The 18,573-nt window shown below is 43.1% G+C and overlaps 1 protein-coding gene across 1 annotated transcript in view; it reads left to right on the top strand.

The window, feature by feature from the left end:
• Positions 1 to 18,250, top strand: part of OXTR (oxytocin receptor) — a 149,224-nt gene extending 130,974 nt beyond the window's left edge. The window contains exon 3 of the mRNA XM_078661675.1: positions 17,311 to 18,250. Within this exon, the coding sequence (XP_078517801.1) occupies positions 17,311 to 17,561 (251 nt within the window). The 3' untranslated portion in view covers positions 17,562 to 18,250. The remainder of the gene's footprint in view (positions 1 to 17,310) is intronic.
• Positions 18,251 to 18,573: the final 323 nt, after the last annotated feature.

Genomic DNA, 18,573 nt, shown 5'->3' with positions numbered 1-18,573 from the left:
TGCACATGCATATTAAATGTGCATCACCGAGTTAACACGTTAAGTTAACATGGGTAGGCCTGTATTTTTTTGTTGATAAAATACAGTTGTTCCATTTCTTCTTGCGTGACTTTTCTCTTGTAGGTACGTTCACACAATTTGTTATTTTGAGAATAGCTGTAACTCTGCACCAGCGATAGAGAGTCTAAGAAGAAGACCTTGACAAAGAACATAAAAGACAGAGCGTTAGCAGATAGTCTCTATTCAGTAATGTTGTTGAGGAGTTGCAGGTATCCAAGGATGATGATGTTCCTGGACTGGCCTGGGAGCAGTGCTTAATTTGTAAAATATTAAGTGCCATGGCTCTGACCAGGAGGCCACTGCAGCTTGCACCACCCATCGCCCTTGTCATCGCTACCAAAACAACTACTAACCATCTCTATCTTATGTAAATGCGACAGTTCAGATTATTCCAGATCCCCAAAGCTAAAGGAATGGCTGGGGAGGCAGGTATTAGCAATTTTAATCTATATTGTAGTCCTAAACTACCAATGTTCTGGTCATCTCTAAATTAGATGAGCAGCGCAACCATGTGGTGGACTGTTCTAAGTATGGTGTTGACAATTAGGTGCTGGTGCCGAGCACCGGAAACCAATTAAGTGCTAAGGCTGAGCACCGGAAAGCACCGGCTCAAATTAAGCACTGCCTGGGAGATTCTGCTCATGTTGCAGCTCACAACGTGAGAATGGAAAGGATAATGAAGCTCCTGTTGGTGTGGTCAGTGGGTGTTACCCAAAGATTCTTGTGGAATTAACTAGTGTTCTTACAGGTTGATGTTGGCTACCTTTCCTAGGACTTTGAGAGATATAGACCTCTATGCTTACCTATTTGATTCTTTTTTGAAGTGTGACTTGGGCTAACACTTACTTCCATCTCCCTAGAAGACTCTTGCCGAACTTCTGAAATGCTGACACCTTCCAACCTCGTCCTGCATTTTTTTCTTTTTCTGCATACTTTTGAGATCCTTTCAAACTTAAACATCCTCATGAGCTTTAGACTCTCAATTAGATGTCTTTAGCTATTACTCATGTTTAAGAGAAAATATCGAGGTGTCTTCTCTGAGCAGCAGATACTGCTGTTCATTCTTTGTACTGTTGTGACTGAACTTCTTGTTTGTCTCATACTGATGTGCCTGAATGTCTTTAGGAGGTTTGGCTATCCAGTTATTATTCTGTACCTTTACAGCATGGCATTGAGATTGATTTTCATTAACCTGACTGCTAGCTTGTAATAGAATGTCTAGACTTCATTTACTGATTTCCGGTCTTTATTGTGTGACCAAGTGCTAACTCCGTTCACCTCCTAAGGCACACAAAAAGACCCATCAGATAACCAATGGTAAGAGGTTGGCTCAGCGCTGACCAAGTAGTATCCACAATGCTGCAAACAGAAAAACATTTTAAAGGGCAAGATGACATGAATGCTTCACTGTGTCTCAATGAAGCGATGTTACAGGAAAATGTGGCTTCTGTGGAAGAATGGAGTAAAAGGAGTTTGCTATGTAAAAGTGTAAGGTTGAAAGTATTATATGATATTATTTTCTGGCAAAGAGGCTGCAATCGCTGCTGTGAAATTTAGGGTCATATTTGCAATGCCCCTGTGGCACTTTTACACCGCCAGAGGCGCAGTGTGCGGACCCATATTTACAAGGCAACACAAAGCCACCCTGCATGGCTTTTCATGGCCTTGTAAATATGGAGTAAGGCAGTGTCTCACTCTGCATGAAATGGGCGTTCCATGGTGTTGCTGTGGGTGTTCCCATGCAACACCCATGGTTGTTGACACTGCCCCAGATTTACACTATAGCTGCAAAACTAACACCTTCCCAAAGCCAGTGAAATGTTTACATTTCTCCTCGTTGCAGCACACACAGAATAAGGAAACGCTTCCTTGATTGTTTTTGTGCAGGAAGGTATCCCTTCCAGCACTAAAACAATCATGCCAACAACACAGACACCCTTAGACCACAGTGCAAGGGCGCCTGCGTTGGCTCTCGGCTGCAGTTCGTGCACCTGCAGAAAGGGCTATGCACCGTGTCTTATAGACACAGCGCATTCCTGCCCTTTCCTTTTGACATATGGAAGTGCTGCTAGAAGGCTTGCGGCTCTGCCCTTCACCAAAATATTGTAAATATGTCCCTCAGTGGGAAATTCTGTCTACCAAATGACAGCCTGTTATAGGGAGGCCTATGACGTAAAAAAGTGCAGGGTATCTAAAATGTATGTTAACAGCCAGAAATAAAAATACCATTCAAAACCGAGGGCTCGATTAGGATCGCGGTTTCCCGCATCCTCCGGGCCGGCGGAAGCCACCGCCGGGCCCGGAGGATGCGGAAAAACCGCTGCGGAGGCACAAAAGACCCACCGCCAAATTAGGATCAAAATCCGTCCGCAGCTTTTCCGCCGCGGTCGCCTTCCGACCGCGGCGGGAAAGCTCTAACATGGCTGGCGGTGTCTATCAGACACCGCCAGCCATATTAGGATGGCGGAAATCATATGCTTTTCCTCGGCGGCTTTTCCGCCGTGGAAAAGCATACGGACATTGACTTCGGGGCCCGTTACGGGCCCCCTTGATGAAGGTGGGGTCGGGGGGTGCACATGGGGTGTACCTATGGTACCCCCCTGCATTTGTATGCAGCTTTCTGCATACAAATGCAATTATGCATTTATTACCATTGCGGCGGGTGCAGCTTGAAGCCGCACCCGCCGCAATGGTAAACATAGAGGATGTGACCGCCAGGGTGGCGGTCACATCCTAATTGCACGGGAGGGAACTCCGCAGGCAATGCGGAGGTTCCCTCCTACTCTATGGTGGCGGACGGACTCACGTCCGTCCGCCATCATAATCGGCCCCTTAATTTGTTTAGTCCTGCGAAGAGCCCTGACTCACAGTTATTTACGCAGAATTACTGGCGACCGTATTCTACGCAGGATTAAGGTTGTGGGCTTGCACTCAGCACCCAGAGGTAGTCACAGGAGTTTCCAGCCACTTGCTTCAGTGATGCAATCCCAGGAAATAATCTCCCAATCCCTGAATAAAAAGTATGAAAGTATGAAAAAGTATGAAAGAAAGGCTTTTTGCAAAGAGGATTTCAGGATGGAAACAGAAGTGCTGAAGAATATTGTGAAAAATTAGGTCTTCACAGCTCAATGCTCTGCAGTACTGCTGCTTTCTTTCCTCTTTTGTCTCTAAGGATAGGCATCCTGTGGTTTTGTTGTAGGCAGGAGTTCTGTTGTGGGTAAACATCTCTAGTGCAGTCAAAAGTTTCAATGGGGCACAGTAACAGTGGAATTGCTTAGAAATTTCCAGTGTCAAAATTCAACACTCAGCCCATGTTCCCCATGTGCCCGCATGCTTTTTAAGCAGCAATGAATCGATTAAGGCTGACATGTTGGTGCTGAAAGTCTCATTGAGACCTCATTGGCGATTGAATTTTATAAAACCTGCAACGCTTGTTCAACTTTAAGGTTGGCCTACAGTAAAGTAACATTTGCCAGTTGAAATAACTAAGGGGTATATTACCAAGGCGGGCGATATGAGTTTATCGCCGCTGTAGCGGCCGTTTCTGGCCGCTAAGCGGCGATAATTTTATCGCCCTATTAGCAAGCTGTCGCTAACAGCAGTTAGCGACAGCTTGTAGGCGATAGCGAGCGGTTTGGGGCCCGCTTTGCATGTCAGCGATATTTATCGCTAATGACATGCAAAGTGGGCGTACCCAACCTGTTAGCGACTGAAAGCAGTCGCTAACATCGCTATCGCCTATTATCAACGCAGGCTTAGCGATGGAAATATTCACGCTAAGCGCGAATATCTCCAAAACCTAATGCCTGCTCAGACCACTTCTTAGCCTGTATATTCAATTGGAGGTGGATATTCAGGCTAAGTCCCTATTAGCGATAATGCCTGAATATCGCTGGATTTCTAGCGATATTCACTCATTTCGCCGCTATCGCCGGAAATTTTATCGCTTTAGAGATAAACGTTGCTAATAGCACGTTATCTCTGCGATAAAATCCGGCGATGCGCGGTGATAAAAAAAATGCCGCTAAGCTTATTTAGCAATAAATATCGCTAGTTGTTGATAATATGCCCCTAAATTGTTAACAATGTTTAGAGGAATTGCATATGCAAAGAGAGTTGTTTCAGCAACTTCTCACAGCATACCACAGCACCACGTTCACAAAAAACTCTAGGGTTACATGAAAAAGCTGCATCTTCAGTGCTGGCTTTCAGTGCAGAGGACCAGAGAATATGGTATCATTAAACTGGTTAACACTATCACTTTTCATTTAGAGTATGCATGTTTGGATTATAAATTGAATCCTTGGCAGATGCAGTAACTCAGCACTAGGGAATACCAATATTGTGAAAATACTCCTGGACCCTGATATGGCATCACATGTTAAAACTAGGCCAACCATTTTCAGTATTATTAGCTGTGGACTTACTGAATCCAGAAATGTTGCATTGCACCCGATATTACTGCACAGCACATGAAAACTAAATGTATAAACAGGAAACACAGCATATACAGTGACTGAGGTGCATATGAATGTTCAAAGAGCACTCCAGAGCCTGAATATCTGTATAAATTTTGTTTCACTCTGCAAAAAGGCCAATCTTAGGAGACAGATTATTAGGAGTCAGATATCTTGTGCACCACAAACAATGACCTGCGTCAGACAGTGGGCAATTCAGTCAGAGAGCTGCAGGGCCTGCCAGACTAGATGATCAGAGATTTCTCAGATCATGATGGGTTGCTCTAGTTCAGTATTTTTCTCTGAATTCTGGGACTTGTAGTCATGTTTGTTCTATTATAGAACAAGTCCAAGAATTTGAAGAAAAAAACGTGGACTGCACCAGGTCATCATACTTCGCAAGTAGCTCTGGATCTGACTGTTACATCTAAACCCAAATGGAATAATGGGGAAAGGTGGTTTGATGCTAACTGTTCGAGGGCCCATCGTAAACTAATGCATGCCCTCAAGAAAACACCAAGAAAGAGGGAGCATATAGCTCAAGCGAGAAAGTGTTAAAAGGTAGCCGTATATTCCAGAAAAAATGAGATAAAAAAGAGGCATGGAATGCACTCATGTCCGTCGAGGTAATTAAGGACAGTTCCAGATTTTGGGCCATTATTAATGCTTCTTTTTTCTCGGGTATGAAGTGACAGTATGGAAACTAATATCACAGAAATTCAATGGTTTGATCATTTTCAGTCCATTTATGGACTCTGTGAGGGTCTAGAGTCCTCTCCGCCTTCAGAAATACATGGAGATTCATCAGGTTTAGTTTTTTCAGAGGAGGATATCGAAATAGCTATTAAAGAGACCTCCACTAATAAAGCTCCTGGACCAGATTGTGTTCCCTCAAATTTGTATAAATGTGACCCTAAATTGTGGGCGAAGATTTTGGTGAATGTGTTTAATGCTGTAGTGGCTTATGGGGTTCCTGCTGCTTGGTCTAGGTCTATAATTATCCCGATATTCAAAAAAGGCCATAGAGGTGACCCACTTGCTACAGACCAATATCATTCAGCCACGGCTCGTGCAGGGCGTTACACCGGGCGGTGATGTCAGGCAGAGGAGGGGCAGGGTGGGGGTTGTAAAATGCGGGATATAGACGATGTCAGGTAAGTACCAAAAAAAAAAAAAAAACGAATTTCGTTGCGCGCGCTGCTTCACATTTGGCGATGCAGCGCGGGTAACGAAATTCGTTTTTTTGTTTTTTTTCTCGGTACTTACCTGACATCGTCCATATCCCGCATTTTACAACCCCCCACTCTGCCCCTCCTCTGCCTGACGTCACCGCCTGGTGTAACGCCCTGCACGCGCCGTGGCTGATATCATTATGATTCTGTAGTTAAGATTTTAGGGAAAGTGATTTTGGCTAAAGTTACTGATTGGGCTAATGAAAATGGGGTATTATCTAATCTGCAAAAAGTACTATGGACCAATGCCTTAACTTACATCTATTAACAAGCAAATATACGGTAGCCAAGGAGGGTTCCCTGTATATGGTATTTATGGACCTTACATCAGCTTTCGACCTGGTTAACAGATCGAAGCTGTGGTCCATTTTAATTGCCTTGGGCATTGATGCAAATCTGGTACATTTTTGGGCAGATTTGCATCGGGATCTATTGGGTGCAGTTAGGGTCACTCAGGATGGCAAATGATCAAGACATTTTAAATCATGCAGAGGTGTGCGACAGGGTTGTATCCTGGCCCCTTTGCTTTTTACCCTTTACATAAATGATTTATATAAAACATTGGCCCAGGCAAGTTTGGATACTCCGCGTGTAGGGACACTCCCTATTCCAGTTCTCCTATATGCGGATGATGCTGTTTTATTATCCCGAACAGCCGTGGGCCTCCAGAGGCTTTTGGATGCCTTTGGGGATTTTATGTGTTCTTTGAATTTAATAGTGAATATTTCTAAGTCTCATGTTATGATTGTGGGGCATAGAAATAGAAAGTCCAAATCCTTCACTTGCAATGGTTTGGCACAGGATGTGTTGGCTTTAGAGCGCTAACCAGGGCATTCTAGTTAGGTGCTAGGTGTAATTAGGGCTAAGTGTGATTATAATGCCGCAATTAGGGGATATCTTTTTTGGATTTGGGGTTGAAAGGGGGTCACTTTTGTAAATAAATGAGATTGGGCGCCAAACCTTTAATGTGATGCCTTTCTCACTGACGTATATTACTGCATTGTGGCTCATATAAAATAACATTTGTCTCAAGTGTAGAAATGAATAAAGTGTGGATTGGAGGACAGATGATCTCACAAGAGCCATCAACGGGGCAAGTGTTGGCAAGAAAATATGTTAGTTGCATATGTATGTGATTGATATGTTACTGTGCATGTATGGGAACACATGCTTCATTGGACGCACCTAGTGTGCTGGTGGTATGTGGGTGTTCATGGCTGTGGTCTTTAAGTCAGTGGCATAGGAGGCACATCTGTGATCCTGCATTCCAGGTTATCAATCACGGATGCAATGATATGTCTGTGATCCTGAATTACTGAACTATTGTGATGCTGGACTTAAGGGGCTGACCCTGGGAAGTGCTACTTCTGCACCATTTTATATGGGTTTGTCTATAAAGGCATTCCTATTTCTATGTTTTTTTAATTTTTTTTAAGGAACATGTGCACAGTGACTTTACAGAAGTCATGGCACAATTTTTTGCTTTCACTTCACTATTCACCATTTCACCATTGTTTCCATCTGCACTGGAATCTCAACTTTCCCCGACTGCATGCTGATGTATAGGAACAACAACATTTTTAACGTCATTCTTTCCCCACTATTCTTTTATTTTGTTACTTGTGATATTGTTTGTGCCTTTGACACTGTATAGTTGTATGTGTTGTGTTTTAGGTTAGTTAATATGATTTACTGCTTTGAGGTGGAGGAGATTTGTAATATTCACAATCGGTGCTTTTTGGATGTGAATTTGTAATATGTGTATCAGAATTGTGTGGCTGATTTTACGACATAAAACCGTGTGGAAATTATGGTTCTCACTACTCGGTATTAGGTCCTTAGAAAAGGCAAAAGTGCGGAATAAATAAGGATATAAAAGTAAGTTAATGATATATGCTACTTGCTCGCAGAGGCTGTGGCTTGAGACATTAGCTAACATGCGCTTAGATTCCTGTCTTCTCCTCCTTAGCTTAAGCAGTGCAATACTAATAATTTTACTATACATTTCTCAAATCAAATACCTCATTAATCACATTCATGATCCTGAATGTAACATGGAGCCTCAACCTTGGACCTCAGCTTCTAGCCCTAGCTTGTCCTTCTGTACCTCTGGCACTTCCCTTGCTACCCCTGGTGTAAGGGGTCATGAAGGCAGCCCCAGACACAAGAAGCAAATAGGACTATTGGAGTCAGGATTAGATTATGTAGTTTCCACTCCTTGCCCTTCACCTGGGCCCTGATGATGCACCCCAACACATGATGACTTCACAGGGACTCCAGTTGTCACCATGGGGTAAACTGTGCCTGATCCCACTTCTGTTACACCTCTAATTTTGGCCAATCAACGTTCTTGGCCCTCACCCCATCACAACACATCTGGAAGCGATGATAGTGAGATGGTTTGAGAAATGTATTTATTTGAAAAGTTTTATATAGCGCTGCCTAGACCCAGAGGTATCAGAGCGCTTTACATTAGAATGTAAAAATGCTTCAAGACATAGTTATACAGTTAAAACAGTTTCAGGTACAGAGTTACTGGGATATATGAGTTACAAAGGCATGGCTCAGGTATGGGGAAGGAAAAGCAGGCAGGGGGAGAGAGAGAAGGAATAGAGGAAGATGTAGAGTTAGGGAGGAAAGAGGTGAGGGAGAGAAGGGACACAACAGGGCAATGAGAAAAGAAACCGTGTCTGACGATCGGATGGGTAACTTCTCAATAGCTGCATAGGGCAACTCCATCGGTTATCGGCCAAAGGTTGTTCGGTCGCCGAAGTACATCGGAGGGTTAAAGTATCAGCTTAGGGTCGTGTTGAAGTGTCTTGGCCAACACATACAACACAGATCAGAAAACTTGATACAAAAGGGCCACCCAAAAAGTTCTAGAGGTGACTCATAGGAGCAATAAAAGGACACTTGACATAGTCATCCCTACTGACACATGGCTGGACTTGAATCTTGCCTCTATTGGAAAAGAGATCAAAATTGGCAGTGACGCAGCAGCCTCCAGACAGTGAGGTTGGGAAACCAATGTGAAAAATTCACAGAAGAGGATTCAACAGAACAATCAAAAGGGGTAAAAGAAAATACTAGACAGTCAACTAATCTATGAATCAAATGTATCCCATGTCCCATTTATAATCCAATAGCATTACCAGGATCTCCACACCTCAACAAAAAAATTATAATTGAGAGATATGGCTAGCAACCCTGGGCAATTGTCATACCCCCATTTGTCCCACTGACTAATGCTTCACCCCTCTCTGCTCCTGAACTTAGGACACTGGGGGGCATATTATCAAGCGCCAGTGATAATTATCGCTGGCCGTGCTTAGCGCAAATGTTCTCATCGCTGGAATTTATTGCCATGCTCGCACTGTATTTCCAACGCATAGCGCAATGGCGATAAATATTCCAGTGATAGCGGGGGAAATGGGCCAACATTGCTGAAAAACCAACGATGTTGCATGAAAAATGGCGATGACCTTGCTGATACGACCCTGTGGCCGTATCACCATAATCCACCCTGCATGTAATGTATACATAAGTCATGATTTTTGCAGACTTTAGACAGCAGCGTTAATGCCGAGTTAACATGAATATGATTATCTCTTCACCGGACGTGGCCTCGTTGTAAATATCACAATGTCCTATTAGCGATATTATTCCATGATGTTTTGTGAGGCATGCCTCCTTTCCATCTCATTGTCAATGTGATGCGAGGGGTTAAGTCATCGAAACACGCGCTAGCGTGTCCTTGTAAATAATGCGATTAAATTATCGCCGCTTTACGCCCGAAAACGGACGCTAAAGCGGTGAAAATTGTATCGCTAGCCCTTGATAATATGCCCCTGCGAGAGATGAGTAAACTATTCAAAATAGACTAAACCTCAGATTGGCTCACATATATATGCTAGACATCATGACTCAAAGAGCTCCATCCAAGACTTCTAATAATGGGGATAACTTGGGCTGCTCCACTAATGCACCCTTACCCCTAACCATTCTATACCTTCTCCTAATCCATATCCCACAACTCAGTTGCCAAACTGAACACACAATTTAATTTCTTGTTGCTTGCCTCACTAACATCTCATGACCCACAAATAACAATGTTCAAATAAGGACACTACTTTGATCTCTGGCTATAAGCTATTTCTCAATGCATTCAAAACACAGGATTCAAAAACCACAAAAACAAAAATCCCATTCACTATCCATCCCGGTTTCATCTTCGCATCCCTGTACAAGAATGCTATGGAGTGGCCAAATAGGGATAAATTTGACATTTTAGTAAACTCCTAAAATGATAAGTCTTGTAGGCCCTCATTTAGCATATGGCGATAGACATGGAGATCTCTGCTAGGCAGAGGGAGGCAGAGGGAGACCAATGGGGCCGATTTACAGAACTAACTTACGACAAAATCCTGAACTTACTACTTTTGGTATTCACAGAAGGCATTTAGTAGTTAAGTTACGATTTTGTTTTAAGTCTGTCTTAAGTCTGTCTTAAGTTTGTCTTAAGTCAAACTTACGACAAAATCCTGAACTTACTACTTTTGGTATTCACAGAAGGCATTTAGTTGTGGTAAAGTTAGGATTTTGTCTTAAGTTTGACTTAAGACAAACTTAAGACAGACTTAAGACAGACTTAAAACAAAATCGGAACTTAACTACTAAATGCCTTCTGTGAATACCAAAAGTAGTAAGTTTAGGATTTTGTCTTAAGTTAGTTCTGTGTCTCGGGCCCTCTGTCCCTTCAACTGAGCCTCTGTGGCGGTGACTCCTCTGAAGGCCCTGAAGCTTTTCTGAACAGGTGCCATGTTTAATGTGTCTTCTCAGGAAAATTATTTGTCTTCAAAAACAAACACACCAAGTGGCAGTTGAAAAAAAATGAAATGTATTTAAATATTGGGAGTTTTCTCCTAGCATATGGTGGGATATAGCTGGTTGGTTCCACAAGGCTTTCCCTCGTAGTCCGAGTATGTTGAAACCTATTTCGGGCAGATGTTCTGGGGTACTTTGACCAATGGCCCAATGTCAGATGAGCTGTCAGTCAATGGTTTCTGCTGGTGTACCAGTGATTGCTCTTCTGTTGAGAATATGCCAATTCTTTGATCTCAAAGTAGAGCAGGGAAACCACAAATTTGCCTGACTGGAGCTCTGCCACATGTTTGATGGACTTTCCCGGCAGCCAAACTCTAAATCAGGCACTTGGTTAACTAAAAGCATAAATGAAAGCAAATGGATGTCTGCTAACTCCTCCAGCAGGGATTGTGATGTGAATCCTCAGATGGAGTAAATTATTGTAGTCAATTAATGAAGTAATTGTCAATTTTACAGAGAGTAGCCATGTCACGACGAAACCCTTTTGTATAGGTGTTGCATGTTACTGTGCCTAATTTTATTACTCCAGACACAAACATCCAACACCGGGATATTTACCAATCTAGGAGATGCATAGGCAATTGGTAAAGCCTTCTCAACATCAGCACTCAGACACCAAAATCTTAACCCCACAGCACATAGAATTGGATACAGCCAATTAACCAAGAGGCAGAACCAGAATATAATACCCATATCACATGCCAAATCACGGTATGGTTTGTGATGGGAAAATTCAGAACCAAATGCAAAATCACCTCTAGACTGCCAAAAGTGGTGCAAAGCCATACCATTAGCACAGTGTACGGTATATAACTATGCAACATTATTAGCATTATTATTATCATTGTTTCGTAACTAAACTGATTGTATGTATTATGACATTCATATACTACTGACAAGGCCACAAAATGCCCAAATGCATATCAGTTCCAGACTGCCCATTTTGGAGTTCATGGTTGATTAGGTGAGTTGCAGTCTGCATTATATGGAATATTTTGGGTTTGATGCATTAGGATCAGCGACGTGCTCTTGTCACAGTGCAGCGAACAAGTTGCTGTTCATAAGCATCAGGTGCTAGAGGACATTTGAGAATAGACTAGGCTGTGCATTTAGATAACTACCATTTTTTAGGAGTGGTCATTGCAAGGGGTTGGCGCAACTCGCAGAGTTTCTCTCTGCGTAATTCTGCAGTGTTACATAAAAACTCTGCGAGATTCCACGGACCAGCGCAAGCTGGCAGAAAATATTCACGTCATGCTGCTTGCATTGCAGTTTAGCGCCACTAACATAAGTAGCAATGAAACATCAGCACAAATTACATCATGCGGTGTGCAAGAGTGTGTGGCCATTTGAGTTGATTTTGCTGGCGCTAGAGTAAAAATTCGACTCTAACAGCAACATATCTACTAAAGAAGCCGTCCTCTGACCACAACTGCTCTCCACGGTCCGCATTGGAAAATCACGCTAGGGGATGCCAAATCTTGCTCTCCCCAGCTTGCATTTCTGGAGTCTTGTGGGGAAATTATTTCCACCATGCAGCTTTTGGCGGAATTTGGCCAGAACTCCGCGATTCAAGAGTAATGTAGAGTCGCTAAATTCTGCCAATTCCGCGGGCGGAATGAAACATTCCATACACCTCTAGTCTTTACCTTATAATTATAGTTGGTTTATAACCATAGAAGAAGGAGCAACTGAGTGTAAACACGTTGAAATTCAAATCCATAAGCTCTGATGGGGGCAACTCTTACTGCTTAGGTCAGCTTTTAAGCCCAATTGAACACACATCTGGCTGAAGATTTAGCTATAGTTCATGTGTTCGATATAGTAGATTGCCAACAAGGGAATTTATTTGATAATACCTAAGTAACAGGCGGTTGATCGATCTGAATTGTCAAAACTTGGGACCAACTTAATTCAATTAAAACCTGTTGTTAATCTAATTTGTCACTTCAAATTTTGACACAGGGATAAGTACTCACAGAAGAAAAGCTACACTGAAAATAAATCAACAATATACAATTGGACAAATAGTTGTATATTGTTGATTTATTTTCATTGTTTTTTTAAAAACAATTGTACCCTTAATGATGAAAACTTTATATAAAGTGATATCTCTATAAAATCTATTTCCCGTGTAGCTTTTCTTCTGTGAGTACTTGTCACTGTGTCAAAATTTGAAGTGACAAATTAGGCCACCGAAGTCATCTGCGGCGTTCCTCAAGGCTCCTCGCTCAGCCCAACACTCTTCAACGTATACATGAGCCCCCTCGCAGCCATCGCACGCCAGCACAACCTGAACATCATCTCCTACGCCGACGACACCCAGCTGATCCTCTCCCTCACTAACGACCCCGCCACCGCCAGAGCCAACCTGCACGAAGGGATGACAGACGTAGCCACATGGATGTCGAACAGCCGCCTGAAACTGAACTCGGACAAGACGGAAGTCCTCATCCTGGGATCCTCACCCTCCGCCTGCGACGACTCCTGGTGGCCCCCTGCCCTGGGCAGCGCACCCAAACCCACAGACCACGCACGCAACCTCGGCTTCATCCTGGACTCCTCCCTCTCCATGACCAGACAAGTCAACGCCGTCTCCTCGTCGTGCTTCAACATCCTGCGCATGCTACGTAAGATCTTCCGATGGATCCCCACCGAGACCAGGAAGACGGTCACCCAGGCCCTCGTCACCAGCCGTCTGGACTATGGCAACTCCCTCTACGCCGGAACCACCGCCAAACTCCAGAAGAGACTCCAGCGGATCCAGAACACCTCAGCACGACTCATCCTGGACATCCCCCGCCGCAGCCACATCTCCGGACACCTGAGAGACCTGCACTGGCTCCCGGTCAACAAGAGAATCACCTTCCGGCTCCTCACCCACGCGCACAAAGCCCTACACAACCAAGGACCAGGATACCTCAACAGCCGCCTCAACTTCTACGCTCCCAAACGCCAGCTTCGATCGACCAGCCACGCCCTCGCCACCGTCCCCCGCATCCGCAGAGCCACCACAGGAGGAAGGTCCTTCTCCTACCTGGCCGCCAAGACTTGGAACTCTCTTCCTACCCACCTCCGCCTGACCCAGGACCACCTCGCCTTCAGGAAGCAGCTCAAGACCTGGCTGTTCGAGCAGTAGCGGACCCCCCCCCCCAGCGCCTTGAGACCCTCCGGGTGAGTAGTGCGCTATATAAATGCATTGATTGATTGATTGATTGATTAAAAACACTCTGTGCTGCTCCCTCCGAATTGTGTTTTGGTTTGGATGAATTAGGAAGATGGACTGAGGATGCCTTGGACCTCCTAGTGCAGAAACTGAACCATAGTCCTTTAGTCTAAAAAGGGCTTCTAATATTGCACTCACCGGTCTTCATTACAAGTGGCCCAGTACTGGATGTGATAATGAATGCAGAGAATGAATCTGATATCTTTGGAATTTATCTGGTGTGATAATTATCACATATCATGAACTTTACTCCCAAATTTGGGGCATAACAAATCCATGTCGACACTTAGCGCCCCAATATTCTCATTTCAGGGTGGTTAGTGGAGATTGTCCCCCCTGTAAATTGTGACAGGTGTGATCTGCCAAAATATACTTGGACAAAATTGCAGGGCTGTTGTGTTTGCCTCAAAAGTCAGTGGGGCATATAATCAAGAGATATATTGCTGCGTTTTCGGCACATAGCGCCAAAAAAGCGGCGATTTTATTATCTCAATATTAGCAGGGCGTCGCTAACATGCATTACCGCATGTTAGCGGCTGAATCTGCAACGCATATCATCATAGCGATAGATATCACTAATGAGATGCAAAGTAGGCGCTCCCTCCTAGGACAACATGTGAAATGATTGCAAAACCAACATCGCAATATTAATAACGCTGCCCCTGAACAGCGAAGCGATGACAAAAGGCACACTAAGCCCCCATTATCGCATGATTATAACGCCTAACTAAAACCTGACTTAGCATTATTGCCTATGGGAGATGGATTGTATGGTTAAGTACACACTCCTCTATTACCAAGCTTTTCATTAGCGCTGTGAAATCATCGCTGGATGATCATTATCGCAGTCTATCCCTGGATTGTACTTCGCCTGTTAGCAAAGCGTTGCTAATACACCGCTAACACAGCAATGTAATTCAGCGTTAGAGGGCGATAATGAAAGCGCGATTTGAGATGTTTATCGTGTTTTCTTGATAATATGGCCCAGTTTTTCAATATGTATGTTAAGAGGAGTTACCGCACATATAGGAATTTAACACACCTCTCTTAGTGGGTGCCTTAGTATTTCACTAGAATCAAAATAAAAGAGCTATTCAACAAACCATGTGGCAAGGAGGAATTAGAAACCAGAGACCAAAAGAGCCCCAGAAAAAAGCTTATAAAACAATATTTCACAGTGCCTCGATCGTACCTTATGGAAATGTTTACCATCTCCACATATCAGAATATTTTCTAACCTTCTGTTCTCTTTGCTGTTTCTAAAATAAAGTTTCTGACAATGTCTCAGCATTGCATGTGTGATCATAAGGGGATTTGTTGCCCTAACATGCTCGGTGGCCTTCTGCAAGAATTTGATTGATTCGATATTAATGGTCGAGCCAGCAAGATCAGCTCAACGTGAACGATATTTCTTTTGAATGTGACATGTTCATAAAGATCTGGGCAACTTGAAGATTAGTTACACAACGTAAAAAGGGTATCTTGAGCAATAGCTCTCCTGTGCGAGATTTAAGTCTGAAAACGTTGTATGGCAGATTATCCCAAACAAAAATATCCTCTGCCATAAATATTGCATCCTAAATGTTGGTTTCAAAGATATCGCTTCAGTAGGTGCACAGTTTATGTTATCTACGTCAATGGAGTGATATTTTTGTAAACAATATTTAGGACATTTTGGGGCATATTTACAATATTTTATCAAAGGCAGCGCTGCAAGTCATCTAGCTGTGTTTCCTTATGCTAAAAAAAGGGCAGGAATCCACCATATATGCTCCATATCTACAAGATACAGCACATTCCTTTTCTTTCTGCCAGCGCCAGCGCTCAAAGGGCAGCCTAGTGCCAACGCAGGCACCCTTGCACAACTGTGCAAGGGTGTCTGTGTCGTTGGCATGATTGTTTTTGTGTAGGAAAGGACACCTCCTGCACAAAAAAACAATAAAAGAGGTGTTTTCCTCGTTCTATGTGTACTGCAGAATACAGCACACATGGAAAGAGGGAAAAAACGAGGAGAAGTGTAAACATTTCTCCTTGTTATGCCTGCTTTGGGAAGGCCTTAATTTTGGAGCTGCCTCAGATTTACGCTATGTTGTAAATCTGGGGAGGTGTCAAAAACCATGGGAACACCCCCAGCAACACCCATGGAACACCTCTTCGACGCAGAGTAAGGCATTGCCTTACTTCCTATGCACAAGGCCCTGAAAAGCCACGCATAGTGGCTTTGCGTGGCCTTTAATATATGGGCCGGCACACTTCGTCTTCGGAGCATCACAAATGTGACCCTCTGGCGGCGTAATAGTGCTGCAGGGGCATTGACCTATGTTGAGGTCAGGCAGTATTTAGGCCATGAAATTCTGGTACCACACTGGAATGATGGCTCTGTTGTCTGTGTCGTGAATCTGTACTACGTGTGCAACTTCAGAGATAGCCCTTTTGTGTCGCACTTGCATGTGCATTGTTAGAACTGGGAGTCTCTAGTTGGCTGAGATAGGTAGCTTAGTCCAAACAGGGACCCTTGCTTCTAAGTTAGGGAAAGGAAGGACACCTTCTCAGATAGCCCCTGCTCACCCTCTCAGTAGCTTGGCACGAGCAGCCAGGATTATCTCCAAGGCAAATGTGTAAAGTATTTGCACCCACGCTCTCAGTAACCCAGTGATAACATCACAAATGGACACCGCACAAGTTTCATAAAAAACAATTATATGTTTATAAAAAAAGATATACGATGAGACCACACACTAAAATCTAACATGTGTATTTGTAATATGTCACCTTGCTGGTTATTAGGCCAGCAAGCCCTTGTAGTTTCTTGCAGTATTAATGAGCAATTCTCGACGATCCAATGCAGTCCTAATGCAATGCTCTGCAGTTCGTAATGCAAGAATTAGGCACTTCGTAATGTAAAAATAATGCAGTTCGTAATGCAACAATCAGGCAGTTCGTAATGCCAAAATAATGCAATTCATATTGCAACAATCTGGCAGTTTGTAATGCAAAAATAATGCAATTCGTAATGCAACAATCAGGCGGTTCATAATGCAAACATAATGCAATTCGTAACGCAACAATCAGGCAGTTCGTAATGCAAAAATAATGCAATTTGTAATGCAACACTCGGGGAGTTTATAATGCAATTCTTAATGCCACAATCAGGCAGTTCGAAATGCAAAAATAATGTACTCCTGCACCGATCGCGGTGCTCTGGACGGTCTATATACAGGATATACAGCCTCTAAGAAATCAGTGTCAAAACTAGTTAATCTGAAACCTAAGGATGATTAGAGAATAAACTAGAAGGTGCCCGGTGGATTGGAAGTACTTCTAAAGTTCAGTGTGTGCAGTCAGGACATTTTTAATTAGGTTCAGTAGCGCAAGGCTAAATGTAATATTGGTGTGCTTTTTTAATTTATGTACCTAAGATGTAATTGATTCTGGTGTTTTTGTCTTGCAGCATCCTTGTTCATCATTGCAATGCTACTGGGAAGCCTAAACAGCTGCTGCAACCCATGGATCTACATGCTCTTTACCGGACACCTCTTTCATGACCTCTTGCAGCGCTTCCTCTGCTGCTCTGCTCATTACTTCAAATCCAGGCAGCAAGGGGCTGATCTCAGCATCGCCAGCCGGAAGAGCAATTCCACCTTTGTCCTGAGTCGCAAGAGCTCGAGTCAGAAGAGCATAGCACAGCCATCCACGGCATGAGCTACGGCACAGCCTCATGAACAAAGACACCTAGAAGTAGAATATAGTCTTCAGACGTTGGCCAATTTAAGACTCTTTTGTAAGGTCATCAAGACAGAGAGTTTTTAGATCTTGAACCTGTCCTATCCTGCATGTAATGACTCATCTTTATAGCCTTATAGGCTAAGATGCTATCATACTCAAGTGGAAAGAGTCACCAACATTCTTTCACAAACCAGGACAAATGTTCTTCAGAATCACTGTGTTCTTATGAAACAAGGTACAATTTTCTCATGAATCAGGGCATGTTTTTACTGATAAACATTATGGAGGAAGATATGATCACTTTATTAATAAAGATTCTTCTACACTCTGCTATGGGATGGGCACCTCCAGAGTTTGAAAGGAAACAGGACCAGGGTAGCACTATTTCCCAGTTACGGGAATTTTTCATATCCTCCTGAATAATTACCAATGTGTACTTATTGATTATGATATCTTCAAGTGTGTTCCAAGGACCAAGGCATGGACCATGTTCACTTGGACAAAGACTGAGCTTTCTTTTTTTCTTTATTGAATATATAGTTGTTTTACAAATTCCGGATTTGGAAAAAAGTTTTATATGTATATAAAATATATATGTTTACTGTTGTACATATGTAAATAATATGTTCAATTTATGCAGAAATAAAGCAGAGAACTCATTTACAGATCCATTTGGAGTTTTGTTATTGCACTTCCTTCTCTGTATACCTGTTTGAGGAAAGACACATTTGTAACAAATATCAGAGTTAACAGAGGAAGGCAGCATGGGTGTCTTGCTGAGGGTGACCTGCCTGTTTGGTTCATCCCAGAAGATGTGTTACTTTTAAAGCTGTGTGTTTTGCAAAACAAGTCATCCACTGTACTCGACCACTCTTCCTTCAGCATAAACTCTGTTACCACTACAAAGTAGATCACTACGCTCAAGGTTAAATCCACGTTGGCCATCCCTCTCTTCAAAAAGTCCCAAGTTGGCAGAAGGTCTTTCTAA

The sequence above is a fragment of the Lissotriton helveticus genome, chromosome 9 (assembly GCF_964261635.1).
Source record: "Lissotriton helveticus chromosome 9, aLisHel1.1, whole genome shotgun sequence".
NCBI classification, from domain to species: Eukaryota; Metazoa; Chordata; class Amphibia; order Caudata; family Salamandridae; genus Lissotriton; species Lissotriton helveticus.
Note: the sequence above shows the minus strand (reverse complement) of the source record. Positions and strands in the feature narration are given on the sequence as shown.